The sequence below is a fragment of the Aspergillus pseudonomiae genome, assembly GCF_009193645.1.
Source record: "Aspergillus pseudonomiae strain CBS 119388 unplaced genomic scaffold BDV37scaffold_132, whole genome shotgun sequence".
In the NCBI taxonomy this organism is placed as follows: domain Eukaryota; kingdom Fungi; phylum Ascomycota; class Eurotiomycetes; order Eurotiales; family Aspergillaceae; genus Aspergillus; species Aspergillus pseudonomiae.
The window spans coordinates 52,639-78,483 of record NW_022476124.1 but is presented as its reverse complement, the minus strand read 5'-3'; the positions used below and the strand labels follow the sequence as shown (position 1 = coordinate 78,483).

The following is a 25,845-nucleotide window of genomic DNA, read 5'->3' as shown; positions in this document are numbered from 1 at the left end:
AATTGCAGCCATTTTATAGTGGTGCTTGGCCCTATTGTAATCTAGATCCGGTAGACTAAATCGAGCTCCCGGACAATAGAGTCTAGACCAGATTTCCGCATTTCTTACCGAAATCTTAGCGTTTTACATAAAACCCCGGCTACCACGCACCTTAAAAGGCTTGGTGTCTTACCGCCCCCGAACCTCGCTACCACTCCCAGAACTGGGGCCCTAGCTTAGGGTAGCCAGAATACTAAAAATCTAAAATCTAAAAGGGACTATAGAGATATAGTACTAGTATCCCTAAACACCTAGTACTAACTTCCCTAAGTATCTATTACTGACCCCCCTAAGCACCTAGTACTAAGGCCTCTAAACACCTAGTACTGATATCCCTAAAGATCTAGGATCCGTAAGAAACTTTTAAAGTAGTCAATAGTCCAAAAGTATAGAAGTGATATAAAGTACATAATTGGTTAAAACTTAGGATGGGGCTAGATAAATAGATCTAATTAGTTAATATAAAGTGAGTTGGTATTTGTAAAGTTGGTAATATTTTATATTGTCCGTTAGCTCGATTTAGTCCGCCGTACTCAACTGTTCCACTTGTGAATAAAGACCGATCCAAATACTTGCACACATCTCAGAAACCGTATCTTACTCAAGAAAGAGCATCAATTTCACTCGAGCCATCACCAGGCTTACTGAAGAGTGCCCGTCACATGAAATGCGACTGGCCAAATATACGTAAAAAAAAATATTCCTATTTTGTAAAAATATTAAAATAAAATAATCAAACTTAAAACTTACGATCTTCCCGCTGCGCGTCCAAACTTGGTGCAACTGTGACCGTGAGGAATTCCGCTCACATTATGAGTTTAATCAAAGAGTGCCTAAAAAATTCTCGTTCGCAAATTTCAAAATTACTGTCCCCTCGACTGACAACAGTGGTGCGCGTCAGTTACCCAGTTGCAAAAGAGCCAGACTATTACAAAGCCGGAGGTTTCCATCCTATTTCCCTAGGCGATAGTTTCCAAAATGGCCAATACACTATCCTAAGGAAATTAGGATATGGCCAATATTCGGCAGTTTGGCTAGCTAGAGATGCTAAGTGTGTTATCTACTGCCGTGGCATACGAGGCTAACGGATAGGATAGGCATCAGAAATACGTAGCACTCAAGGTTCTGAGGGCTGATTACTATGGTGGCAGCCATGACATCTTTGAAAGAGAAATCCTCTCGAAAATTTTGGAAGTTTCGAGGCACAGCTCTCATCAAGGCCGCAACTACGTGTCTCATCTACTCGAGCAATTCACACATACAGGATCCAATGGAGATCGCGTTTGCTTAGCGTTCGACGTGCTAGGACATCATCTAGATTTCTAAATCGCCAAGTACGAAGATGGAAAGCTACCTGTGAGGGCTGTGAAAACAATCACATGACAGCTCCTTCTAGCGTTTGATTTCCTACACAGAGAGTGTGGCATCATTCATACAGGTATGGCGGGTTCCATAATATAAACCACTATTGTAAAGCTGATATCTCTTTCCTTGGCGTAGATTTGAAGCCAACAAACATACTCCTAGAGCTGAAGAATCCAAGCAGGACTATTGCTAACTATCTGTCAGAAGTTCCTGCACGGACTCTCCCTCAACGTGGTGTCAATACACCTCTTCGAGAGGTTATCCCGACCTCGCTAGTATCTGAAAAAGTCTCCACGTCAGGTTAATCGATTTCGGTGTTGGTAAGTAAACCTTTTCATTTCCTTCGCTCGTGAAACTTACTATGCTTATATAGCGTCTTGGAAGGAGCGTCGTTTGTCAGATTTAATCCAGTCGCAAGCTATGAGGGCTCCTGAGGTGACGATGGGAGCCCCTTGGGATACTGGCGTAGATATATGGAGCCTAGGGTGCCTTGTAAGAACATCTTGTTTGATAAACCTTTGCATCACAGTGCGATTTGGCTCATACACTGTAACAGGTTATGGAGCTTGTGCAAGGAATAGTTCTTTTCTCTGGAGATGAATCATCAAACGGAACGTGGACGGCTGAAGATGACCATCTAGCAAGGATTATGGAAGTCCTTGCTAGTTTCCGCTTCATTTAATAGAAAAAGTGAATCGTACAGCACACTTCTTTGTCAAGCAAGGTAGGCTCTCTTGACCTCGTTGATATTCTATTCTTTTAATCCGGGTGTGTTTTAGGAAGTCTTCTCCGACTTCCTGACCTCACGACAAACCCTTTCCTGAAGCCTATCGATATGCCCGAAGCTGAAGTTCCCATCTTTGTTGATTTCCTTAAGGGTATGCTCGAAATCGACCCAGGCTCCCGGAAGCCTGCGGCTGAGCTGCTACAACACGAATGGGTTTATCCGTAGAATCTAGACATAATTCGTACACGGCTTTTGGAGAATCTCTTGAACGCTGTTGCTCCGCAAATGAAGAATCCTGGATCTGGATGTGCCTTAGCCATTGCCTTAGCCCACTACGTAGATCTACAGATATCCATCTCGTCAAAGTTTTGTAAACTAGATTAGGAGGTGATAATTGTCTTTGGTAAGCAGGGCCAGCCATAGAGCTTTATGGCTGGTGCGGTGATATATATTACCAAAAGGCGGTCTGTCCTTGACCATTCGAACAATCACTGCCCGATATCATTCATATTTCTCTTGTAGCTACAACAATCATATAGCCATGGATTTCGATCATCTTGTTGAGAAGAAACAGAACCAGAAGGCTGCCGCTTGGCTAAACCTTTGGTTGAGCCGGACTCCAGAGATTTTGTCTATACAACTTGCAGAGAAGCATCGGCCTGGAGTAGTTGTGTCTGCGTGCCTGTGGAAAAGCGGTGCTTTCAATATATGCTATTGCGTCAGATATAAAGACGGACCAAATGTCATTGTTCGTTTTGCCGCCCTGGGAAGGGCTATTCTACGCAGGGAGAAAGTCGAAACTGAAGTCGCGACAATGAAATATATACGCCACACCACTTCGATACCTGTGCCTGAGGTTTTCGGCTCCGGTATCTGTTGGGCTGGCCCTTACATCGTCATGTCATTCCTCAAAGGGGTTCCATTATCACAAATCCTTAAAGATCCTTCTGTGAAGGAAAGGCCTATCCTAAACCCGCAAATAAGTGATCGGAGCTTGAAGCGGGCTTATCGCGAGATGGCCGCGATTATCCTCGAATTGTCCAAGTATAGATTTGACTCCATCGGCTCGCTTGGGCGAGATGAGTCAGGTTTTTTTATTGCTAGACGACCTCTCACTTTCAACATGAATGAGTTGATGGCATCTGCAAATTTACCGGAAGAGGTGTTCCCCTCGCACAGTTTCAGGTCAGTCACAGACTACTTTGAAGCACTTGCTACACAGCATCTGTTCCATCTTCGGCTGCAGCAACGAAATGCCGTCACCGACGAGGACGACTGCCGGAAGAAATTCACCGCCCGTTGTATATTTCTTAATATTGCAAAGAATCTCTGCGTCGAGTATCCTGAAGGGCCGTTTCGGCTGTATTGTGATGATTTCCGCCCTTCAAATGTCCTTATAGATCTTGACACTCTCCGCGTCTCGGGAGTTATCGACTGGGAGTTCACCTATGCTGCGCCTGCCGAGTTTACCTATGTGGCTCCCTGGTGGCTCTTGTTGCAAAGTCCAGAGGACTGGGAAGGTGATCTCAACCAGTTCCTGACTCGTTATTCCCCTAAACTTCGTGCTTTTTTGGAAGTCCTTAGCGACCATGAAAATATGCTGATCAAAGAACATCTCCTCGATGAGTTGCAACGCGTCTCTCCACGGATGGAACGCTCCATGGAGACTGGATTATTCTGGGTATGTTTAGCTGCGAGATACAGCTCCATGCTTGATAAAATCTATTGGACATTCATCGACCGTCACTACAATGGGACCTTTACATCTCTCGATGACCGTGTAGCGCTTTTGGACGAGGAACAGCGGCAAGAGATGAACGAGTTTGTGAGGCTCAAGACTAGTCAGTGCACTGATGATGAGAATTTCGACGATCACTATCCAATCGATAAGCTATTTGAATTATAATTATATTTATCTCGTATCGAGCTATAGTGCAGTCCAATAAATAGCATCTACAAATACTAAGGCTAGATCTCGTTAAAAGTAGTTGAACTCGTCCCTGTTCCTACTCTTTCACCATCTTCACACTTTCATTGCATATTACCAGATGAGTATGAGTTTATGACCTATCACAGATCGATACTTCTTTTGTATGGGGTTTACCGGCGCAATATTTTTCCTGCTCTGAATACAGTATAGTCTCAGCTGAAGCTCAGGTACGTGCTTACCCCAGGCATAAGTCCTCCGTCTTTCCAACCTCGGTGTGCTTCGAAGTTAGTTCAGTGCATTTAGGTATTTATATACCAGCCAAACCCTTCCATGATAGAAAGTCGATTGACAGGATCACAGGATTAGTGTTTAATATTCTTCATTTTCTCAATCTTCACACAATGGCATATCAACCATCAAGGAGACTCCTCCATCTCTACAAACCAGTTCTGCAGTCTTATCACTCCCGACGATATGCTGCAAGCAGCTCAACCAGTCTCTACACTCAGCAACCATGTCGCATGACACCGTACAACCTCTATCGACCCTTCAGCATCTACCCCCCACGATGCAATCCAACCGCCACGGTACGCATTGACAGTCTGGGCGGGGAGTCCATAGACACGTGCACGCTGCAGTCATTCCACTGCAAAGTAAGAGACTATGTGGAACGGCACGGCGTGCTGGCCGTTATCGAGACCGAGAAGGTTGGAATGGACGTAGAAGCTCCCGAGAGTGGCGTTATACGACATCTCTTTGTGAAAGAGGGGGATGTCGTTACTATTGGGCAGGCTATTGCTGAGATTGCTATTCAAGCTAAGAAGGGATAAGAGTGCTTCTGAATACCAGTACTGAGTTTGGTAATGGGGCTGAGGGTACTAATTCTTCAAATCATTGAGAGCCAAGTTAGGGCTGTATGTATGGGAGCATAACCCTAAGTATACTAGAAGATGAGATCGGCGGCCAATCCATTATGGCCCTTAAGAGAGAATCAACAAACATTAAAGAAGCTAGAGATACCTGCATACAAAACAACAACACCCTATGGCCGTTCAGTGTCAGCCACCCATTGACCATCCCTTCTCACCCACGAAACAGACCCAAACGCCGGCGCCCGCAGGATCGTCATGGAAAAGCTCTCCAGACGCGGCAACGCAGCAGCAAGACCCAGCATATCAGATGACGAAGGGAAGACGTCCCGGAAAAGATCCTGCGACTTGACCGAGTCCGCAATCTAGATGAATTAGCCACACTAACCACCTTCAATAAAACACACACCACCACACACCACACGACTCAAAAGAAAGAAAGAAAAGACTTACATCCTTCCACTCCGACCCAGGAACCCCCACAACCTCCACAACCTCCAGCTCCCCACCCCCAAGTCTCAAGGTCTCCAATAACCCCTTCTTTGCATCCTCCCCCTCAGAGACAAGGACGCTAACACTGAGAACCGCCAACCGTCTCTGACGCCGTAGCACACGTCCCAGCTGCTCAAGTGACAGGGCATAGAGCGTACAATCCAGCATCTTCAACCCTGACCCCGAATCAGATTCAACTTCATCCAACCTCTCCACCAACAACCCCGTCCCGTCATGCCCAGACCCCACCGGCACAATCCCCTCCGGCTTCCTCCCAACGCGATCCCCCACATCGGCCGGATCATCAGGCACGTCCTCCTCCTCCAACCCAGCAGTAGCAGCGTCCAACCTCAACGACACCCCCACCAGCCCTTTAACTAGCAAACGCGGCAACTCATCCACGGGAATCCTATCCAGGAACGCTCCATCCGAATGGCCGCGATACGTGTACGACACCTCCAGGAAGCGTAGTGCACCTTGGGATTTCCGGTCATGTAGAACATCGCCGATCCCCTTGATAAACCCCTTCCGACAGAATACATCCAGGAGATGCAATTCCCGGAGTCCTGTACTGGTAGTATTCTCATTCTCATCTTTATAGTTGTTTGAACCCGTGAGAATACCGCGGATGAACTCTCCTGCGTCGCGACGGGAGGCGTCGCTTACGCCGTCGATGAGGTGGGAGTACAGCGTGAGGTCTTTGAGGTTGGGGAGGGATTTCCCCAAGTTTGTGAGGAAGGGGGCTGGGTAGCCTAGGGAGAAGAGTTCGAGGGTTAGGGATTGGATTCCCTTGGGGAGAGTCGGTGGGATTATTGGTGGCGTTGCATCTTGGGTGGACAGCAGGTCTGCGTAGTCGGTGGGCTTGATGTCGGAGGTTAGGGTTAGGTGTTTGAGGGAGGCTGCTTCGGGGGGGAAGGCGGGGAGGTGGAAGGTTTGGAGGGAGATTTGGGCTGCTGTTGGAAGGGGTTGAGTGTCTATGGTCATTGTAGCCTGTATGTTGTCTATGGTCTGTTGTCTGTATGTTGAGTGGGAGTAGTCAATTGTGTTGCAGTTCTCTTGTGATGTCGTTCTTTATATGGATTTATATATGGGTCTTGTGGCTGAAGTGCGGGGATTTTGCGGAGAAATGGAGCTAAGCATAACCTCCTGGAATGAGATTCTCCGGTTGTCATTCTTGTTTCTTGTCCTTGCCTAGAGCTGTCATGCAGGGGTTCCCCTCATCTGGTTCTCTTGGTATGCACGAATCAAAGGACCTACGTCGGGGTATAGGTGCGGATCTTATGAATCCGTGAAATGTCAGAAAATAGGGTAGTTATACACCCATGTAAATATATGACCCGAATACTATACTGGGCTTAGGAATACTGCCCGCCCAAGGCATATACATATACAAAACCGAACCCTGAACTATCAATCCACCCTAGTATCATCACGCTCCATTTCCTGACAATCGTTCGGCACGCAGGCCCAGCTGCAACCGAGTCGGCGGAAAGGTAGAGGACGGAGTTTGTCGCCTGGACAGCGTGGCCCTTTGAGTCCACTCTCATATGTACTGCAGTCCCACCACTCGATCCATTCCGTCCGAGCAAGCACAAAGCTCCGGTGGCACACCGAGCACGACCGGCCACCACCGCTCCAAACTTCTTTCGCCTGTCGGAGGAGGCGGAGTATCAAGCCGGGATAGTCGGCCATCTCTTCATCCGAGACCTGGTCGAAGAAGATCGACCGGGTGCACGCCAGGAGCGACACCTCCCGTAGCGACGGAACCCGGGATTCTTGCGGATTCGGTTGACTGACGCTAGCTGGAGCATCGACTGGCATGCCCTCCATGTTGAATCGGCGCACAGGACCGGTGGCCACGTGGAGGGGAGCCCAAGCTTCCTCGGGTGCTGGGCCCTCGTAGTCACTCAGCTTCAACGTTCCCTCGGCCGAGTCCCGTTCTGTGCCCTCGGGTGAATGCCACTGGGCAATCTCTGCCTCGTGGATCTGCAGGAGCGGGTTGGGCCGGACGATCATATGTTTCAGGTCACCCTTTTTGATCAGCCACAGCAGCTCCCACGGAAGGTACTGCAAGCGATTGACGGCAAGGTTCACTTCTTGCAGCAAGGTCAACTTTCTGATGGCGGGCGGGATCTCCGTGAGTTTGTTATAGCGAAGACTGAGGACTTTCAAGGAGCCAAGTTCAAACAATTCTCCGGGCACTGATTGCAGAGAATTGCCAGTGAGGAATAAACGCAGGAAGGGTTGTAAGGAGCTGTAGACATCTTCGGTGATGGGAGGTGCGATGATAGCAGGGAGTTTAGTCAGGTGTTGTAAAGGCCGCAGTAAGCCAGAAGGTACAGTCCTCAGATAACAATTACTGCAAGATATTAGCCTGGTGAAAAAACAGTCGTGGTGGATATACAAACACACCTCAGGTCCACACTATCCTGTCCACTCTCCAAGCATTCATTCACGATATTCCGCGCGGCCTGGTGCTCTTTCGGTTCCTCAACCTTTTTCAGGCCACTCCGCTGACTCTGTGCCGTCCACCGGCCACCATCACGCATAGCGACATCAGCCCCGCTCCCTGTTCCTGCCGCGTTGCTTGTGTCTTTCAGCAACTCCTCCCCCCACATCGACGGATCCTCCGAGGGCAACAGGGACTCCGCCCCGGACTCGTCGCTCCCCATCCACACACCGCTATCCACATGTCGCTTCTCCTTGAAATCCGCCCGCTTCCGCTTCGGATCCTTCACCATCTCGCCCCACCAGGTGCCGCGGTATCGTCGTTTCCTGCTGCCGGAGGGGACGGGCGCATGGTAGTTCTCTAAGCCAGACGCGGGGATATCATCACTGGAAAAGAGCGCGGGGTCACTGGACGGCTGGCTGGAGCGGTCATCAAAGCGCGACAGCTGATACGTCTTGCGCAGCGACGAGCCGGACGCGACGGGGGTTTTGGTCGGGGAGCGATGCCGGATGCGCCGGGGCGGGGGCAGAGGAACCTCGTTATCCATGATGTCAGACGAAGGCCGTGACACGCCGGGGAAAAAAACAAGACGGACAGGACGCGCAGGAACGTGCGATCGGAACTGCTTTAATGCAGGTGGGCGCGTTTTGGAGGAACCAGATGAGGTACAATGGTCAAGAGAGGTATATGCGCAGACGACACCGTTTTTCTTTTTCGCAGATCGGATCACATCACCGGCTGCGCACCGGATCCATTGTGTCCGAAAGAATGCAGATCGTCCGACGGAAGAATGATTCCAGTGGATTTGATGGGTTGGACGTTTGGAACTTGTTTACTTGCAAGCCCCGGCACGCGTCCCCCACGCGACCCGCCAATCAGACTCGCTACTGATAACGGCCCACTCGGCTCGGCTTTTTTATCTGATGCGATCGTCTCCGCCTAGTCCATCTTACATTGATTTGTCTAGTATATTACTAGGAAGAGTGACTCTTTGTGAAAAAATAATAAAATACGTAGTCAACCAGTACGTTCTTTGGAATATCAATCGATCTATATACATCACGAACAGCATGCTGCAGTTCCATAGTGCGTCGCCTGTTGTATTGGATCGACTATTCGCAAGCAAACTGATTGCAAGAACACCGGCGGCCTGTAACCAACGGGTACATCAAACACCATCCACTCGTAACAAATCGCAGTCATAAGGGGTATATCAGCATATCATGTATCCTTAACACCCAGCTTCTTCCAGGTTGTCATCATCTTCAAGACAAACCTTTGGAAGAAGAGAAGGAAAGTATTCGGAAGAAATGGTATCACAGAAGTAAAGGGAAGAAGGGGGGAAAAAAAGAAAGAAAGAAAGAAAGTCGATCTGCCAGTAATGGGCTCCAGTAATCACTATAGCCGGTAATGATATCTGAAGACATCATGGCTGACCGTTAACAAGTCTCACAGCACTTGGTGAGGCTACCACTGTCGGACGATGGGATTACAGGTAGCCCAACAAGACAGCTACGGAACCAGCAACGAGCGCAACGGGCATGTTGGCGTCAAAGACTCCAGCAGCGGAGCTCAGAGTAACTGACGGGCTAGCCGTGCTGGCTGAGCTACCCGACGCAGTGCTCGCGTGGTGCGCATGGCTGGAGGCCACCGAGCCCGTAGAGGCTGCAGAAGAACCAAGAGGCGTGGCCGGCAGACTTTCAGCGGCAGTTTGGGCGGTAACACGGTACACCGTTTTAGTGATCGTATTTGTCGCCGTTGAGGTAACGGTGTCTGCAGCGACAAGCTGGGTCGCAGCGAGGCAGAGAACGGATGCGATGGTGGTGACCTTCATGATTTCGGCGCTCAAGCTGTGACTATAAAAGATCCGGTACGCGATAATAAAATGGCGAGTGCCTCTGAAAACTCGAAGGATTGGATTTGATAGATATCGCAATGCAGTGAATGATATATCTGCAGAGTATGAAAGGTGTTTTGCGCGAAGATTGGATGTGGCGCAAACTTGAGGGATCGAGTATGCAAACGGTAAAGGAGTGACGTTTGCAAAGCAAAGTAAAGCTGATGCGATCACAATGAGTGTGGGAGAGCGCTGCTCTAGGCTAAAGACCGTAAAGGGTACGAAAAGGTAAACGAGGTGCAGAATTTGCAGCCAGGAAGCAGAGGGAGGACAAGCCCTAAATATTAACGAACAAGTAGGTTTGACAAACACGAGTTCGACTGTGGCTTCGGGGTGATAGGTCCATATTCCCTGCTGTCGCTTGCCTTCAGCGAAAAGAATTCGGGAACCGATTCTCATCCAATGATGACCGTGCAAGGGACTCGGCTAGATGAGTCGACTGGCCATTCGGCGCTGTCAGGCATGCGCTCTTGACCGGTGTCTCACGTCGCCATGAAAGATGGACAACGGCCAGCATTACGCTTCGGAATCCACGGGAGGTAAACAAATCAGCGTGTTTCCTTTGATGGCCGCGGAAGTCAAAGAGCCACTTCCGAACCGACTGATTACCAAACTTGAGCAGTCTTTCAAGGGACCAACACAGCGGCGAATGACGTGGGGGGTCCGTGAGTTGGCGATGCTGCGGTCGATTGTTGGGGCTAGAACAAGGCTGAGTGCTTAATGATTCGCTGACGACCGGCGGTAGGGCGCTCACTCTGCAGGCGATTTATTTAGCTTCGGTTCCTGGGGCGTTGGTCAGGCACCAGAAAATTCTAATCCCGTCGTTTAATTAAACCGAACTGATGACTCGGAGGAAATTAGGGCTACGGGACAGAATCTTTGCCTCCTCATCCCGGCATTTTTCGTGGCAAACAACACGAGGAAAAACCTACTCGACAGGTAATACATACATACCACTTTGGAATTCAATAGAAATGGACATACGTACCTGTCCTCAAAAATGTGACGAACTCCTAACTCCAGTTTGGCGTCTACTGTGACCTTCATTGTTTCCGCAGTGTTTCACTTTCATTTCATTCTTCAAACCCTGGACCCCCTGTTTGACCCTGACTGTGAGACTCTCGAGCTCATCGGGGTAAACCAACAACATTCATTCATTCATTCATGATTTACAAAGATACATACATCGGTTGTGTTAGTGGTCACACCCTGCAACCAACAGCGTATAAATTTTCATCTGCTGTCTCATCTCTTAGTCAGACAAATCTCACCCAATGAGCTGAACTTTATTTGAGAAAATAATCATAAGTGTAAAAATAGATTCTCGTACTCGCTGTGTAGATCGACAAATGTTAATTATAGGTCAAGATGCTCTACACTTGACCGCTTCTCATTCAGCGACAGTAAAGAGATCGATCGCTCGGCACTTGGTCGCTCCGTTTCCAGTTCCTTGGTCTTGGTGCAGATCCACGTCGAGGCATACATGTTCACCCTTCTGCTGTCAGTACCACGTCTCTCACAATCCTCCGTGAAACTCAGAAAGTCAAACTTACCGGTCAATACATGTTCCCGGGAATCGGGCGCCGACACGTCGCGCAGAGAAGCCGTTCTCCTCAAAGTGTCGCACGTACCAGGGGTCGATACTAGCCGAACGGAGCAGTATACGACCGCCCATTTTCAAAGCGTGGTTCAGCTTCTGTGCCTGCACCGAGGCATCGTTCCCTTCGGGGTCGAACCAATCCATCGAGTCCATGACCTGAGACGAATGTCAGTCCAGTTGAGCGTGCTGTAGCCGATGGGGCGACACTTACCACGGCAATGGTTAGGCTGCCCGGTGTTATCCGTTTGATCACTTCATTGATCTCATCTGTGTGGATGCGAAGACCATCAAAAGCCCCCGGAGATGACAGCTTCACATGCGCTTTGGGAGACAAGTAGGTGGGGTGGCATCTGCCACGGTTAGTTAAGTCGTTATTAAGGTGCACCGAGAAATCTCACCTTCTGGAGAATTGCCCCTGTAGACACAGGAAGTAGAAGTAATTATCGTTGCTGATCAAAGTGTCCTTGACAACAGGGTCCAGAGTATCAACCACGTATTCCCAAATTGATTGGCCGCTGATGTCCTTGGCCTGTTTCATGTCGTGGGTGAGGCCGTTTCGCTTGAAGAAATCGTCAATGATCATGTTTCGCTGATTCCGAGGCACGCCTGCGGCCTTCCAAGCAAACCATTCGGTTCCGACGACAGCCCAGTGAAGAGGCTTGCTCATCAAGACCGAGCGGATACGCGGCCAGATTTCACGCTGCTCAGCTATTGTCTGGGCCTCGCACAGTTTTCGCACTTGCGCTTCCAGTCCGAAGACCTTGAAGAGGTAACGAACCATCTTAATTGCGTGGCGTGAGCCTCCAGTCTCATAGAGCCCTCTGCTGTATGAGGATGTGAAGATATGAGAATGCTCAAGCCAATACTGGAATGCTTGGCTTGAGAGGTGTGGGCTCAGTCGCGAGATGAGAAGCTGGCGGAATTCAGAGTGCTTTCCTTCGCCGAAGATCTTCCAGACATCACGGTGACCAAGGGCAATGAAGCTTGCTACCTTAAGTTCAAGGAGATGATTCTGGTTAGGATTCAAGTCAACGGCATGCACGCGTCGGGGGCTCTTCTGAAGATAGTCCAAGATGTTGTCCCCTGCGCTTGTGATTGCCAGGATCACGTCGTCTCGTTTAATGTCAAGTAGACGGTGATCTACGCGAGGGTCTTCCCAGTTAAAAGCGTAGATGTATTCGTTCTTGAACTGGGTGTGCTTGGGAAGCAGATCGTTGTAGAATATCCGGTAGTGGTGGTTTTGGTAGAAAGAGGATGGGAGGGGGAGGTTGGAACCCAGGTTGATGACGGCAGACTCGTACGCTTTGGAGCGTACCTCTTGTGCACTCAATTCAATGGCTTTATCCATCTCCTGACGATGGTTGGCGGGGGAAAGGTATGGCGATTCGGTGAAGGATGCATCCAGTTTTTCAATGGCCTCCCTACCAGATTGGCTCGAGGTGATATCCTTCTGGCATCCGACGAAGATGTAGTACGGGATTCCTCCGAGGAGGTAGTTTCTTTCACTGGCCGAGACAACCGTTCCGAATCGATATTCCAAGTAATCCCTGCGGGCAGCTTCGAGGCTCACACGGTCCACATCAAACCAAGCACGCCAGAAGACCCGGCCAAGCCAGTTGACATGGCGGTTGAAGGCACCCCCGGTGTAATTGCGGGACGAAACATCCACGATACTTTGAACTATAAGCTGTTAGTTTTATACATGTTGCGCATGATACATATGAAAGGGGGGGGGAAGATCCAGTTTGAGACAACGCATCGCGGACAATCAACATCGGGCACATACCGTAGAAATCACAAACTCCCAGTATTCCGGACGGCTTCAACAGCGCCGGGAGGGAGTCAACCACACTATAATAATCGGGGATCATAGACAGACTATAGCTCATGGTAATGAGATCTGCGCCCGGGGTGGTCTTCGTCCGTGGATCAACGCTATCTGCATCTGGCAAGCGGAAAGACCGTGCATCTTGACAGACAACGCTGACGTTCTTCCACCCCAGTCGCGCAAACCGTTCACGAGCTACCTGACAAAGAGAAGGGGAAAGGTCGACCAGGTAGACGTGGGAAAAAAACTCGTTTACGGGCAAGAAAGCCGACATAGCTTCGATGTTGTATCTGTAGAACAGTTAGAGCAGACAAGCATTGGCTTTTCGGCTGCGCTTACCCAGTACCACCGCCAATCTACATTGTCAGCAATGCCTCAAATAATTGCGGGAGATGGAAATGATCTTACATCAACCCAGACTGCCTTTCCAGCTTTAAGCTCCTTATTCTCCGCCTTAAACTTCAGCTGCGCTGCAGCCAGACCAAGCATGTCCTCTCGGCCACGTAGAAGGCGCTTGCGCGTGGCATCGTACGCACCGGCCTAATTATCTTTTAGCAATTGAGCTACAAAACCGTACGAAACTCAACAATGCGCACCTGTGTCTTGTAGAAGCTCTCCAAGGCATCCTGTTGGCCATTGCCAGTTTTGTCATGGGGTTTGAGGAATGTGGCATAAATAAAATTCACATAGGTCAAGAGGCCACCATCTTTGTTGAATCCGGCCTTCTGCTTTTGAGAAGATAATAAGAGAACGACGGCGACCAAGCCGCAGACAAGGAAAGCAGTGCCAGCGATGTAGGCATAGAGCCAGTCCATGCGGTTCGCGACACCGCCTAAGCTACTACTTAGGGAGGAGCTCATGGCGTTTCGGTGTGGTTGGAGAGAAGCTGATTCTCCTGTTCAAGGAGGGAGACAGATGAATCTGACACTGAAAGAGACCCAAGAGCGAGGACAGAGGGCCTTCTTGAATCAAATGCCTCCACCCGACTAGAACCGCGTTGAATGCATCGTTCTAGTGCCCCACCATGCCCCTCCATCCATTACAAAGGCGGATCCAAACGAAGGGATAGCAAGGTGAGGTCCTATCAGAAACACACATGGGCGTGGCAAGTGATAATCTACACCGGCTCAAAGGGGAATATGATCGATAGCCGCGGGAAAACGAGGATGAAAGCAGATCCTCTCACGAAGCTCCATTGGCTGCACGAGGCCTGAGGCGAATTATCGTCGAAGCAATTGAGTCCGACTAAGGACAATAAACTCCGAAAGTGAACGGGTCATTGCCTTCTCAGGCCGAAATTTAGCAACGACGCTGCCACTACTAGTATGGGCGACGGGGGATCTGTTCGTGGAGCTGGAGTACCGACGCAGAGGGATCCGATCCACCAGGCGCAACCGACAAGTCAGAGAGCTGCATGTCTGCATGTGTGGACATGCACTGGCCATCAGGGAGTCAAGCCCGAGGAAAGTCGTGGGGAAGAAATGCGAGCCAAATTACGGATGATGTTCGAGGTTCCTGCGTTGCATACTTCGGGTGCGCCAATCAGCGGGCGGTCTGCCGGCACACTTCCCCCCCTGGCGGATCCATTCGACCACCACCGTTATTTCGTTCATGGTATGCGAGGACGTTCTCAATATGCTTTCCCACTTAAACCTGCACGATGGTCAACTCGCACGACGAAAACTGAGCCCCGTGGTTTCAAATTGGATTGTGGTCGGGTAACTACTATACCATCTTTATCCTATACTTCTGGCAAGGACCCCTAATCTGAGTACTATCGGGTTTATACTTCTACCATGCGACGGACCACTTTTTTTCGGTATTGGCCCCAGGCCTTCCACTGAGCGAAGTCCTCCTGCATGGGCTTAGATTGAGTTCATGTTTTGCCACAAATACAGGGTGTGAGCGAAATATCGCATTCTCCGTGCCACTCTGCTCTCGACCGAATCCGACAAGACTGTCTCAGTGGAGCCCTCAATTAGAGTGCAATGCCAATATGGTGTACCGCGCTTAGCGGGTCAAACTTGTGAACTTCATACTCCACTCTCTCAAAGGTTGGATGGATACCTGAGCATGCCCTTCCCCATACCTCTGATCTTATTACCAGCTGAGACTACAGAGACTATCACTTGAATTTTTGATATTCAGAAACACCGTATATCTCAGAAGACCAAACAATCCTTCCCAGTGAACGAGGAAGTCGTCTATTCCGGAATCTTCACTACAGCTCTCCCATCAATCTCGGACCGTCCAAGTCGCATCACCACATCATTGATCTGATCAAGCTCAAAGCACTCAATATGGGCCCGCACGTCACCAGCGACAGCCATCTCCATCAACTCGTCCATCTCCTTTGCCGTACCCGCAGAATTCCCCACAATAGTAAGCCCTTTAACAATCATATCAAACGGAGTCGCTGGTAGCCTGAACGGAACACTGGGTATGCCCACGCACACCAGAACCCCAAGGCTGCGAAGCAATCGCATACTCTGCGCGTATGCCGGTTCACTATTGGCGGTGCAGATTACCGCATGAGCTCCGAGTCCACCTGTTAGTTTCTTCACTTCCTTTTCGATATTGTCGATCTTGTAATCAAAGAAAGCGGTGGCTCCGAGAGCAAGACACAGCTCCTTCTTCTTTTCGCCACTATGGAGAGTATTAGTGCGGATTGAACGATCGCTACAATGGTGAGGGGAAGTAGTACCTATCAATCGCAATGACTTTCAGTCCTTTTCTGACTGCAATCTGAACCCCCCTGGAAGGTTGTCAGCATTATTAAATTTGCATATCTCAGCAGGGGCAACAAACATATGTCCCAGACCACCACCAGCCCCCGGGAGAACGATCCAGTCGCCCGGTCGTGTCCTCGTCTTCATAATCGATGAGTACATTGCAATTCCCGCTGTAGAAGTCTCAGCACGAATAGAATGAACCTAGTACACTCGAAGAGCACAACATACCACACAGCAACGGCGCAGCTACATCTGGCGCAATCTCTGGGGGGATCTTCGTGACATGAATCGCAGGACTGACGATATACTCTTGAACCCCAGTTCATCAGCTACTTCACCCCACAGCATGCTCTGTGGCAGGCTCACTCACGCTGAAAAGTCCCAGGTACATTCTACACCGCAATCCACATCAGCACGATGTCCACCAACAGAGGGAAAGGCATTCACTGGGGGGGGGAAACATACCGCGCCCGCATTCTTCTGATACGGACACGCCGTATTGTTCACCGCGCAAATCTCACAGTTCAAACAGGAACTATACAGCCATCTACCATGTCACGTCCACATTAACACCGCCATGAAGCGACAATGAATCCAAAGAGATAAAACCACTAACCTAATCCCAACCCTCCTCCCAATCCACTCCTGCTCATTAACCCCATTACCCACTGAAAAAGACAATTAGCATGATCATCATATAATCAATAGCCAACTATCGTTCCAGGTCAATAAACAAGTAGAATTGACATGATAGTGCATACCCATAACAACCTTCCCCACCCCCTCATGACCCGCCACATCGGTCAACATCGGCGTTTCCCCACGAATACTATGCACATCGGAATGGCAGACCCCCGAATACTCGATCTTGACGAGGATTTCTCCCTCGCCGGGGGACGGCACGGGGTGGTCTGTTTTGATCTGGAGGAGGGCATCGGCGGTTGCGCCGGAGGGGGGGAGCACTGCTGCGGTTTGGGTTTCGGGGATGGCCGTCATGGTTAGGGTGGATATGCGGGGTTGCAGTGGTATAATTGTGGTGTTGTTGGTGGTGGATGAATAAGGAGGGGATAGGAGCTGGGCTAGTTACGTGGTTCGGAGGCTACTCGGGAGATCTTAGTGTCTATTTATATAGGTTCTGTAAAGAAAGTAAAGGGTTACATTGGATTGAAATGCGTTAATGCATCGGGGAATGATCTAGGGCTTCAAGAGGCGGGGTTTACATATATCTGGGCACATGATAGGCGGTTCGATGGTTGATAAGATCTGTTTCTTGATCGGGTAAGTCGATCCTGATTCCTTCAGTCAAGCTGAATATGGAGAGTGATAAGTATCTATTCACGCCTGGAGGTAACAATATTATCACGACAGTTCTTCTTAGAATAAGCATGGTATCCATGACTGAGTCTATTCAGCAGAACTGGTGTCTAAAGGAAAGCCAGCTAAAATCAAGAAATTTGAAAACAATGAGGTAAAGAGACCAAGCCATCTAAACTGTTTCCCTGTGGAAAAATCCCTCCAATTTGCTGTTTCCGCTAAGAGTTCTCTTCACCCCAGTGCTAGTAGCAGACGTTTCGAGCTCTTGCTTGGACAGAGACGCGGCTCGGCGGATAATCTTATGTATCATAGAAACGATTAAATTCCCCTGGCCAGATTCCCACTGGTAAGTACGTCTGCTCCACTGGAAAATCCCCGTTAGCTGAATCGGCGAGAGAATATGGTTAGATGGCATTCTACCTTTCCGCTATTGTCGAGATACAAAAAAGTCCACGTGAAACTGTCAGTGGCGATGCCATAGATCGAAGCATCCTTCCGCTGGATCTCCTTTCGCGCATGATGAAGCATCGCTGTTAACCAGTGAGCAAATCTATATACGCTCAATACACTATAGTAAAGCTTACCCATATAGGCCAATGCTTGGTAGTCGCCAGAGACCCCCTTCTTCTTTGCTTCCACCACCAGAAGATTACACTCCATCTCCTGCGGTGCTTGATACCAAAGGGAATAGTCCGTTGTACCCGAGACGATCTTTCGCTCGCCCTGATATGTCCATGGCAGCAGCATGTCAATCTCACACTGGAGGTGAACGGATAGGATCGATGAACTAGAATCCCGGGCACTGGCTCTCTTCTGGGCGGCTAGGCAGGTCAAGAGAATTGCGTCGATTCTGCATCTCATGAGAGCTTCGTTCTCGGGGGAGCCGCCCGTAGCAACTTCGTAATCCGCGAGAATATATTCTATTGTTATTAGTTCCATCCGGGGTTAGGAATTCAGAAACCAAAGCAAGCTTACTGAGATTTTCGGGGACCGTGCACAACTCATCTTGGGTGAATCTCCAAGGATTATCTTCTCCTCCTTCCTTGATCCCGAAGATGTTGGAGACGTCCTGGGGGTTGAGAGATGTGACGGTAATATGGGGCAATTGCTCCTTCTTGGACTGGATGGCCCTCCTGCTCTCAGTCCTCGCAATATTGAAGATAGTATCAACTTCCTTGTGGAGGGCATTGTCTTTTATCTTCCCCAAGATCTTTTTGATCTTCGCCTCAGCACGGCTCAGAACAGCCTCCATAGTGATAAATGGACTCAAGTTGATAGGTACTTTAGTCCTGGCTGACTAGAGCCTAGGTCGAGGGCTAGAACGTCCAAAGGGAGAGCTATTAATTATTTTCACTTCATTACATGTAAAGTGATAGTGCCTGGGTAGGTAGGTTCGGTTAGGTAGGCAGGCAAAAGGTTGACATCGTTGTTACGGAATACTTCCCTACCACCCATCCCATTCTATTGAATCATTTCTTCACCTTTTCTCCTTACTTTTTGCTTCACTCGTCTCTTCTGTTTCTCATTCACTTATATAATATGTGTTTCACAATGAGACACCCACGGCGCCACATCAGCAAAAAGCATAAAATGGAGAAGATAGAGGTCGAATTCATCAAGCAGTCTATGGATCGACTTAACCTACCCATCAAGACAGATAAGCCAGCCAGACAAGCTTTTGCGCATATACTTTGCAGGCTGAAGCTTTCCCCCAGTTCAGATGCCGAAGAAAAACAGGTATGGACAGTGGATCAGGAGAGTATGAGCGTTCAGATGCCGGAACATTTTGGTTTGCTTCTACGGTCAGTAGTTACGAGATCGCCATGTTAACTATCTTTAGGACAACTGATGACCGACATCGCCCTCGTATACTCCACCGAGGATACCAAGTCAAGCTCGATTCGACCCAAAGTAGACTGGGTTCTGCTGCAGCTGTCGGCTATCGTGAGGAGGATGCAGGATCAACTCTACATTGATTCATCGCCGCCCGGTGGTTACATTCACGCAGCACCGTACTGGCATTTCGAGACGACGATCACTGGATCTGGTGATCAGGCTTTGACGGCATCGGTGGACTACGTTCTGTGGTATGGGGCGTGTGGAGACTGGGACACGAACTTGGTGGTAGTTCGAAGCAGCAGTCGACTGGATGATGAATGCTGGGCAGCCCTCCCGAGCATGTCGATCGTTTATGCCGCCCGGAAGGTGAGGAAGTATAAGGGTGGCATCTATGGAGTCTGTACCGATGGCCATAGTTGGACCTTCTTGCACTTCAGCGATAGGGGCCGGGTAAGCTTTTTCATTTTTGGATGGAAGTCTGACGAAGTGAACTGATACAATGACAAATAGGTGTCCAAATGCTGTCTGGTATGGGATGATAGACAGGAAGTCCTCGGCCTACTATACAAGATTATCGGGCAGGCTTTCGACCTCCACAGAGCGCGAGAGCAGGACCAGGAGGCTCGGCGGCGAATGAGAGATGAAATTTTCCTCTGGGATGAGGATAAGGAGAGCTCTGGCGATAATGGTCGTAATGATGGTGATGTAGCCCCTGGGCGTTGGTGAAGATCCTTTGAAACAGCCTGGTATATTGCTTGCTACACTTGCTTCGTACGGTAGGTTCAGTGAATAACAGAATAGTCTGTCGTTAAAAAGGATAGATATACGGCACGTGCGACTTGGGCAATTGACAACATCTATAACGAGAATTACCTCATGAAAACCATTACTAAACTAACTCAATCTACACATGTATATATACCCTATATTTCCTAGTACCTAAGCCTCGGGTATTCTGATTCAACCTAACACCATAAGCATGCAACGCTTTGCGGGAAACAGACGCTGGGAGAAAGAGAGAAGTGAAAAACAGAATGTCGGTGAAGAGTGGGAAACCAAAACCGGGTATAGCAAAATGAAAGGAAGAATCAGTTCAGGAAAGACCCGCGTTGTTGCAATCTACACATCCCAGCGCCAACAGAGTATAAGATTCTTGGAAGGAATAGGGTTTCACAAAGAAAAGAATAAACAAAAAAAGGCAAGAGATATAGACCGAGATAAAGTATCCAGAATCATTCTGCATCTCGGTTACGCACTTCCCCGAACTTTCTGCTCCATTCGCTTCCTCGCCGCCAGGATCATATCGTCCCTCCGCTTCTGGAGGATACGCTGACGTTCCTCCTTGTTCTGTGACCAGCCAGACGACGGAGATGACTGAGTGGTCTCAGCGCCGTCGGTGGCGACTTTGCCGCTAAGGTTGTACCGCGAAATCAGGTCCTGACCTTCCGATTTCGATGCCGCGGAGGCGGCGGCAGTTTGTGCTGCGGGCGTACTGGCCTGGGGGATGGCGACCTGAGGCTGGAACGAGGGTGGCGGCTGTAAAGAAGTTACCCGTCAGCATACAGCTTACGCTGCGCGACACTCGCGCCACCAAAAGAAGCATATACTTACTGTCTCCAGTCCTCGACCTGTCAGGATGCGCTCCGTGGTTGCTGCGACGTTACCACCATTGCGCTGCAAGTCCCACATGATGTCGCGTGTGCTTAACTGAGGGAACATCTGGGATATTTGTTCCACTTGTGCTGGGTCGATGACTCCGCGCGCACGACTGCGACCGCTTCCATCACCTCCATCGCCGTCACGCTTGAGAAACCATCGGATGACGAAGAATGACACGACGGCGAGCGTCAGCAGCGAGGAGATGTTCAGGGACGGCTCCTCCTCGGGCATGATGTCGGGAGAGGGGTGAAAGTGTGCGTGAGATCCCGATTTCGCGACTAAGCGAAGAGTTCAAAAACACTGCCAGTAAAATGCCAGAAGGCCGTGCGAAGGTGACTGGCTTAAAAGTCGGGGATCGACGTGGGAACGCTTTCCGGGGAATGACGTCCAGGAGGCGGTCGGAGTACGGAGTATTTAATTCAGCCTTAGATAATAAATGTGGCGGTGGAAGACGTTCAGCCGGGCGCCACACTCGGGACTAGCAAATCAGCCCACCAGAGGTTCGTACTGATGGACGATGACCAGGGAGACAGGCAAATACAAAAGGAAAATGAATGACACGCTTTGGAAGGCTTTAAAATACGTGAAATGGGGGGTGAAAAGGTCTGAAAATGCAGACTGCGAGGTACGGAGCACGGAACTGGTGAAGTTGGACCTCCGAGTGATTATTTGCATTCTCGGGACAATTAATACCAGTCGGAAGTCAGCAACTTCCGCGGCTGTCGAGACTCGTCTCGCCCCATGGGAAAATCCGAACCATGGGACTCTCTACCGTCTCACTTTATGTACCCCCCCCTTATACCATCAGCGTCACAGAGGATCTTATGTCATGTGCATCATTATAAAGGAAGTAGAGACAAGAATGTAACTGTCACCAAAAAAGAATCAAAAATAAAAAGAAAAGAAGTTCATCCAGATCCATACACATCATCCCGGAAAAAACACCGTCTCCAAACCTCGGCCAAGAACGTGCCACATAATGCGCTCCTATCCCACAATGCCCAACCAAAAAGAAGACTGTGATATATGCATTCCACCCCAAATTCTAACCCCAAGGAGTACCATGAACAGATTACTTCAAGTCGGCAGGAGTCAAAGCCTGAACAACGCTCGTTCCTTCGCTGAATCGTGTCTTGAAGATACGGTTGGCGTTTTGGAACATGCCGTCCTTCAGTGACACGACGATGAATTGAGAACCCTTGAAGCGCGTCTTGATTAAGCGACCAATGTTCTGTGTATGAGACAGATCCAAGGCGGCATCGACCTCGTCCAGAATGTACATGGGTGCCGGTTTGAATTGCAGAAGTGCCATAATGAGGGAAAGAGCGATGAGGGACCTGTATACTGATTAGCCAAAATTCCGTGTGGATGATTAAGATGCTCTGCTCACCGTTGTCCACCACTCAGTTCTGTTAAGCTCTGTTTCCAAACCTTGCCAAGTTGCACCTTAACTTCCAGGCCATCAGTGATCTCCTTGCCCTCTGGAGGATCCAGCTTAGCGAAACTGCCGGGAAGAAGCATTGCGAAGATCTGACCGAAGTCGCCGTTGACTTTGGTCCAGGTATTGTGAAGAGCCTCCTTCTTGTACTCGTCCAGATTGAGAATGGTCTCTTCAATCTTACGCTTATCACGGACCACGGTCTTCATCATATTCTTCAGGGCAGCCTCCTTCTTCTCCACGCTATCGATCATGTTCATGACCTTGGGATTGATCTTCTTCTTCATGCCCTGAGAACGTTCCGTAAGATTCCGAAGGGTGGCCTTGCATTCGGCAATGTTCTGGTTCTTGAAGTCGTAAGGAGTGTTTGGACGGCCGAAATTATCTTTCTCATCCTCGATCCACTCATGTTCTTCCTCCATATGGGCAACGGTCTGAGCTGCAGCCTGTTGGTCTTTCTGTAGTTTGTCAAGCTGATGGCCGAGCTTCTGCAGATCAAGGCCCTCTTCGGTGATCTGTGAGTTCTTTGCCTGCATTGTCTGCTCAAGTTCTCGTAGCTCCTCATCAAAACCAGTAAGCTTAGCTCTTTCATCGTCAAGGTGGGCCTGGGCAATATCGTGGGCGTCCTATGACGGGTCAGCAACCGATTCTCAACTATAATTTCGGTTTTCTTTGTACCTTGATCCGTGCCTGTTCTCTTTTGAGCGATTTGACTTCTTCCTTTTGGGCATTCAGGGCATTCTCAGCCTCAGCGCTCTGTTCTTCGGCGGCTGAGAGATCACTTCCTACTTGCTCCGACTCCAGTCGAGACGCCTGTAGTTCTTTCTGTAAAGTTTTGACGGAAGTCGAATTTTTAGCGAGATTCTTCTTCAGGGAGTCTAGGGACTCCTGTAGTTCCGCCAGTTTGCTGTCTTTGTTGTCATTAAATTCACTCATGTCTTTTTCAATTCGCTTGATATCCTTGGATGCTTCCGTCTGACGAGCTTTTGCGTCGGAAATATCTTTCTTCAGTTGCTCAATATTTGCTTTCATCTCCTCGACAGCGTGAATAATCTAAGAGTGTCAGTTTCGTATCTAACTTTACAAGAAAAAAAAGAATGAAACTCACCGATGAGGAAGAGTTGCTACTGATTTGTTCTTCTGTAAGTTTAATCTCGTGAGTCTTGAGGTCCAGCTCCTGCTTGATCGTACGGACTGCGTCAAGCTTTTTCTTTTCCTTTCTCATCGTTTCTTCCAGAGTAGCAAGTAGTCGCTCCTTGCTCCGGATTTCCCTTGTGACCTCGTTTAATTTCTGCAAGGTAATGAGGACACCGCTCGAGTTCGGCGAACTACCACCAGACAGAGTACCAGACGGGTCGTAAACATCGCCATCCAGTGTGACACTCTTGATACGGACTGAGGGGTCGAAAGTCACCCTCTTTGCGGTGTCTGCATCGTTACAGATCAAGGTGTTGCCGAAGACGTAGTTCATAGCCGATGTAACTTCCTCATCGTATCCAATGAGCGACAAGGCAAGGTCTACCTTTCCGGGAGCAATGTTTTGCGCGGCCCCGATCTTCTCGGCAGAAGCTCTGAATGATGAGATCTTGTTCAAAGGAATAATTGTCACACGCTTGCGCAGCTTTCCCTTCTGGAGCAACTGCGTTCCGGTCTCTGCGCTGTCGACAACAACGTTGTACAAGCGGCCACCAGCACAGATCTCAAGGGCCGTAGAAGCTTGGAGCTTTTCTTTGTCGAGCGTAAAGAGCTGAGCGACCAAGCCCTTGACCTTAGATCTATCAAAGTTCGGATGTGGGTCGGCATATTGGAAATCAATATTCGCAACCTTCCTTTGAAGTCCATCGGCTCTCTGGCGTAGCTCACGGATTTCTTTCTGCAAAGTCGTTTGCTCCTGGTAGAGCTGCTCCTCTCTCCCTGGTTCAAACCCAAGTCTTGCCAGTTCCGCATCCAGTTTCTTGGCTTGGGACTTGAGACCCTCAAGATCCTTCAAGAGACCCGTGTTCTGCTCCTTTGCTTTCTTGGCTCTGGGTTCCTCTTCCTTGATTCGCTTTTCCAAGTGTGCAATCTTGAGCTTTGCTTGTTCTTGTTCAGTGGCCGCGCCACTGGCGCGATTACGAGCGTCCTGTAGTTGACCTTGATAACCACTTTCCTGACCATCTTTCGAGGCCACACCCGTCTGCAATGTTTGGAGCAGTTCCTCCTTCTGTTCGACTTCGGCTGTTTGCGCGTCTAGTTCTGCCTTTGCAGCATCATATTGTGCTTGTAACTTATCGTAGACCTTCTTCTTCTCCTTAAGGAGCTTCTCCAGATCTTTGACAGTTTGTTGCGCTTCCTTGTGTTTCTCCTTTTCTTCTGCAATGCTAGCATTCTTCAAATCGAACACCGTCGTCAACCGGACAAGTTCGTGAGAGTGAGTCTTAACCTCATCCTCAAGTGCCTGGAACTTTCCGCCTTTCCGCAATTCCTTATCGCGAGCCGCTCTCACCCGCTTCACATCCTCTTCCAAGTGAGCTATCTCACTCTTAAGCTTGGTCGCATTATCCTCGATCGCTTGCACCTTGCGCTTTTTGCTCTCGAATTCATCACCCGTGACCCGTAACCGCTCGTTACTGCGAAGATAGTCGTGGGCAACAACCAAGCGAGTAAGACGTTCCAGGTCATTCTGAGTCTGTTGGAAATCCAGGAAAGCACGCTTCTCGGAGCGGAGCTTCTCGAGTTTGGGTTCGATTTCCTCATGAAGGAGGCCTTCGATTTCGCGCAGCTTCAACTCCTTCTTGCCCATCGTTTTAGCCGCCTTTTCCCTTCGATCCTCAAACATTCGTGTACCAGCCGCCTCCTCAATCATAGACAGAATCTCGACCGCCTTCATATTCAGCACCTTCGTAATCCTTCCCTGCATAATCAAGAAATTGGGATTGTTGATATTCAGCTGCACGCTCTGGAACAGGTTCTGCACGGTCTGCTGCTGCGCACGGTGGCCGTTAATCAGATATTTACTCGTACCACCAAGAACAATCTGTCGAGTTACGGAGATATTCGCATATTCTTCGAAACCGATCGGGGATTTGGCGGTGTCCCTATTATCGAAGACGATGGTCACACTGGCTTTCGTTACACCGGCCTGGCCACGCTTGTAAATCAGATCTTGCAGGTTTTGCGCGCGAACGGTCGACATGTTCGTGATACCGAGGACGAAACAAATAGCATCAAGGATATTGGATTTACCACTGCCGTTCAGGCCCGTGATGGAGTTGAAAGACTCATCCCTATTATAATCTGGTTAGCGCTCTCGCTGCACTCCGCGGGTGATCTTAACAGGCATATGAGGATAAATTGCCTCTATCCAACTCGCTCGTTCGGACTGGGTCAGCGCATACCATCCTGATATAACCGTACGCACGGCGTATGATTTGAAACCCTACCACTTCCGGTTAGCATTCTCAAGCTCTCGTTGGCATCGCTGTGCATAAGGAAGGCTTACGTCGATAACGACCTCAGTAATCCTCATGATTGCGACTCCAGAATCAGCCCCATCAACTGGATAACCAAGTGCATAGGAGAACGCTGGGGACTGATAGCGCACAATTGAATTGGGCGGTGGATTGTTTTGGCGGGCGCCGTGTTTTTGCGGGCGGCATCATGTTTATTGTTTGCTGTTTTAGGCTTG

At 49.3% G+C, this 25,845-nt stretch overlaps 12 protein-coding genes across 12 annotated transcripts; 4 read left to right on the top strand and 8 right to left on the bottom strand.

Annotated features, from left to right (window-relative positions):
* Positions 1-851: 851 nt before the first annotated feature.
* On the top strand, positions 852-2,356 carry BDV37DRAFT_276460 (protein kinase; the record flags this gene model as incomplete). Its single annotated transcript, XM_032085563.1, has 8 exons — positions 852-1,090; positions 1,137-1,338; positions 1,375-1,395; positions 1,426-1,477; positions 1,540-1,704; positions 1,778-1,896; positions 1,961-2,069; positions 2,184-2,356. 8 exons carry the CDS (start codon positions 852-854, stop codon positions 2,354-2,356), a joined length of 1,080 nt encoding a protein of 359 aa, XP_031935371.1.
* A 316-nt stretch (positions 2,357-2,672) lies between these two features.
* On the top strand, positions 2,673-4,037 carry BDV37DRAFT_291451 (phosphotransferase family protein; the record flags this gene model as incomplete). The annotated part of the gene is made up of 1 exon (XM_032088946.1): positions 2,673-4,037. The coding sequence occupies one exon, from the start codon at positions 2,673-2,675 to the stop codon at positions 4,035-4,037; it is 1,365 nt and encodes a 454-aa protein (XP_031935370.1).
* Positions 4,038-4,462: 425 nt separating this feature from the next.
* Positions 4,463-4,891, top strand: BDV37DRAFT_288899 (lipoyl domain-containing protein; the record flags this gene model as incomplete). Its single annotated transcript, XM_032088345.1, has 1 exon — positions 4,463-4,891. The coding sequence occupies one exon, from the start codon at positions 4,463-4,465 to the stop codon at positions 4,889-4,891; it is 429 nt and encodes a 142-aa protein (XP_031935369.1).
* Positions 4,892-5,103: 212 nt separating this feature from the next.
* Positions 5,104-6,406, bottom strand: BDV37DRAFT_291450 (uncharacterized protein; the record flags this gene model as incomplete). The annotated part of the gene is made up of 2 exons (XM_032088945.1): positions 5,104-5,295; positions 5,384-6,406. The coding sequence occupies 2 exons, from the start codon at positions 6,404-6,406 to the stop codon at positions 5,104-5,106; spliced, it is 1,215 nt and encodes a 404-aa protein (XP_031935368.1).
* A 377-nt stretch (positions 6,407-6,783) lies between these two features.
* BDV37DRAFT_264356 (leucine-rich repeat domain-containing protein) lies at positions 6,784-8,759 on the bottom strand. Its single transcript, XM_032083660.1, has 2 exons — positions 7,835-8,759; positions 6,784-7,781 (listed from the first exon to the last, which is right to left on the bottom strand). The coding sequence occupies exons 1-2, from the start codon at positions 8,416-8,418 to the stop codon at positions 6,833-6,835; spliced, it is 1,533 nt and encodes a 510-aa protein (XP_031935367.1). The 5' UTR covers positions 8,419-8,759; the 3' UTR covers positions 6,784-6,832.
* Positions 8,760-8,766: 7 nt separating this feature from the next.
* BDV37DRAFT_264355 (uncharacterized protein) lies at positions 8,767-10,539 on the bottom strand. Its single transcript, XM_032083659.1, has one exon. The coding sequence runs from the start codon at positions 10,165-10,167 to the stop codon at positions 9,361-9,363; it is 807 nt and encodes a 268-aa protein (XP_031935366.1). The 5' UTR covers positions 10,168-10,539; the 3' UTR covers positions 8,767-9,360.
* Positions 10,540-11,124: 585 nt separating this feature from the next.
* On the bottom strand, positions 11,125-14,056 carry BDV37DRAFT_288895 (class I SAM-dependent methyltransferase; the record flags this gene model as incomplete). The annotated part of the gene is made up of 8 exons (XM_032088344.1): positions 11,125-11,260; positions 11,322-11,524; positions 11,580-11,718; positions 11,767-13,048; positions 13,155-13,486; positions 13,536-13,552; positions 13,605-13,736; positions 13,793-14,056. 8 exons carry the CDS (start codon positions 14,054-14,056, stop codon positions 11,125-11,127), a joined length of 2,505 nt encoding a protein of 834 aa, XP_031935365.1.
* A 1,054-nt stretch (positions 14,057-15,110) lies between these two features.
* Positions 15,111-16,924, bottom strand: BDV37DRAFT_291446 (zinc-dependent alcohol dehydrogenase; the record flags this gene model as incomplete). The annotated part of the gene is made up of 8 exons (XM_032088944.1): positions 15,111-15,842; positions 15,901-15,951; positions 16,005-16,098; positions 16,157-16,237; positions 16,299-16,320; positions 16,394-16,463; positions 16,545-16,596; positions 16,690-16,924. The coding sequence occupies 8 exons, from the start codon at positions 16,922-16,924 to the stop codon at positions 15,401-15,403; spliced, it is 1,047 nt and encodes a 348-aa protein (XP_031935364.1). The 3' UTR covers positions 15,111-15,400.
* A 490-nt stretch (positions 16,925-17,414) lies between these two features.
* BDV37DRAFT_288893 (uncharacterized protein) lies at positions 17,415-18,494 on the bottom strand (the record flags this gene model as incomplete). The annotated part of the gene is made up of 4 exons (XM_032088343.1): positions 17,415-17,606; positions 17,663-17,772; positions 17,827-18,162; positions 18,218-18,494. 4 exons carry the CDS (start codon positions 18,492-18,494, stop codon positions 17,415-17,417), a joined length of 915 nt encoding a protein of 304 aa, XP_031935363.1.
* A 231-nt stretch (positions 18,495-18,725) lies between these two features.
* On the top strand, positions 18,726-19,807 carry BDV37DRAFT_291441 (uncharacterized protein; the record flags this gene model as incomplete). The annotated part of the gene is made up of 3 exons (XM_032088943.1): positions 18,726-19,031; positions 19,083-19,531; positions 19,628-19,807. Exons 1-3 carry the CDS (start codon positions 18,782-18,784, stop codon positions 19,805-19,807), a joined length of 879 nt encoding a protein of 292 aa, XP_031935362.1. The 5' UTR covers positions 18,726-18,781.
* A 19-nt stretch (positions 19,808-19,826) lies between these two features.
* On the bottom strand, positions 19,827-21,114 carry BDV37DRAFT_41912 (CUE domain-containing protein). Its single transcript, XM_032090619.1, has 2 exons — positions 20,693-21,114; positions 19,827-20,617 (listed from the first exon to the last, which is right to left on the bottom strand). The coding sequence occupies exons 1-2, from the start codon at positions 20,969-20,971 to the stop codon at positions 20,330-20,332; spliced, it is 567 nt and encodes a 188-aa protein (XP_031935361.1). The 5' UTR covers positions 20,972-21,114; the 3' UTR covers positions 19,827-20,329.
* A 596-nt stretch (positions 21,115-21,710) lies between these two features.
* On the bottom strand, positions 21,711-25,754 carry BDV37DRAFT_41910 (condensin subunit SMC2). The gene is made up of 6 exons (XM_032090618.1): positions 25,660-25,754; positions 25,556-25,596; positions 23,287-25,444; positions 22,857-23,231; positions 22,131-22,804; positions 21,711-22,077 (listed from the first exon to the last, which is right to left on the bottom strand). Exons 1-6 carry the CDS (start codon positions 25,684-25,686, stop codon positions 21,813-21,815), a joined length of 3,540 nt encoding a protein of 1,179 aa, XP_031935360.1. The 5' UTR covers positions 25,687-25,754; the 3' UTR covers positions 21,711-21,812.
* Between the last annotated feature and the right edge of the window lie 91 nt (positions 25,755-25,845).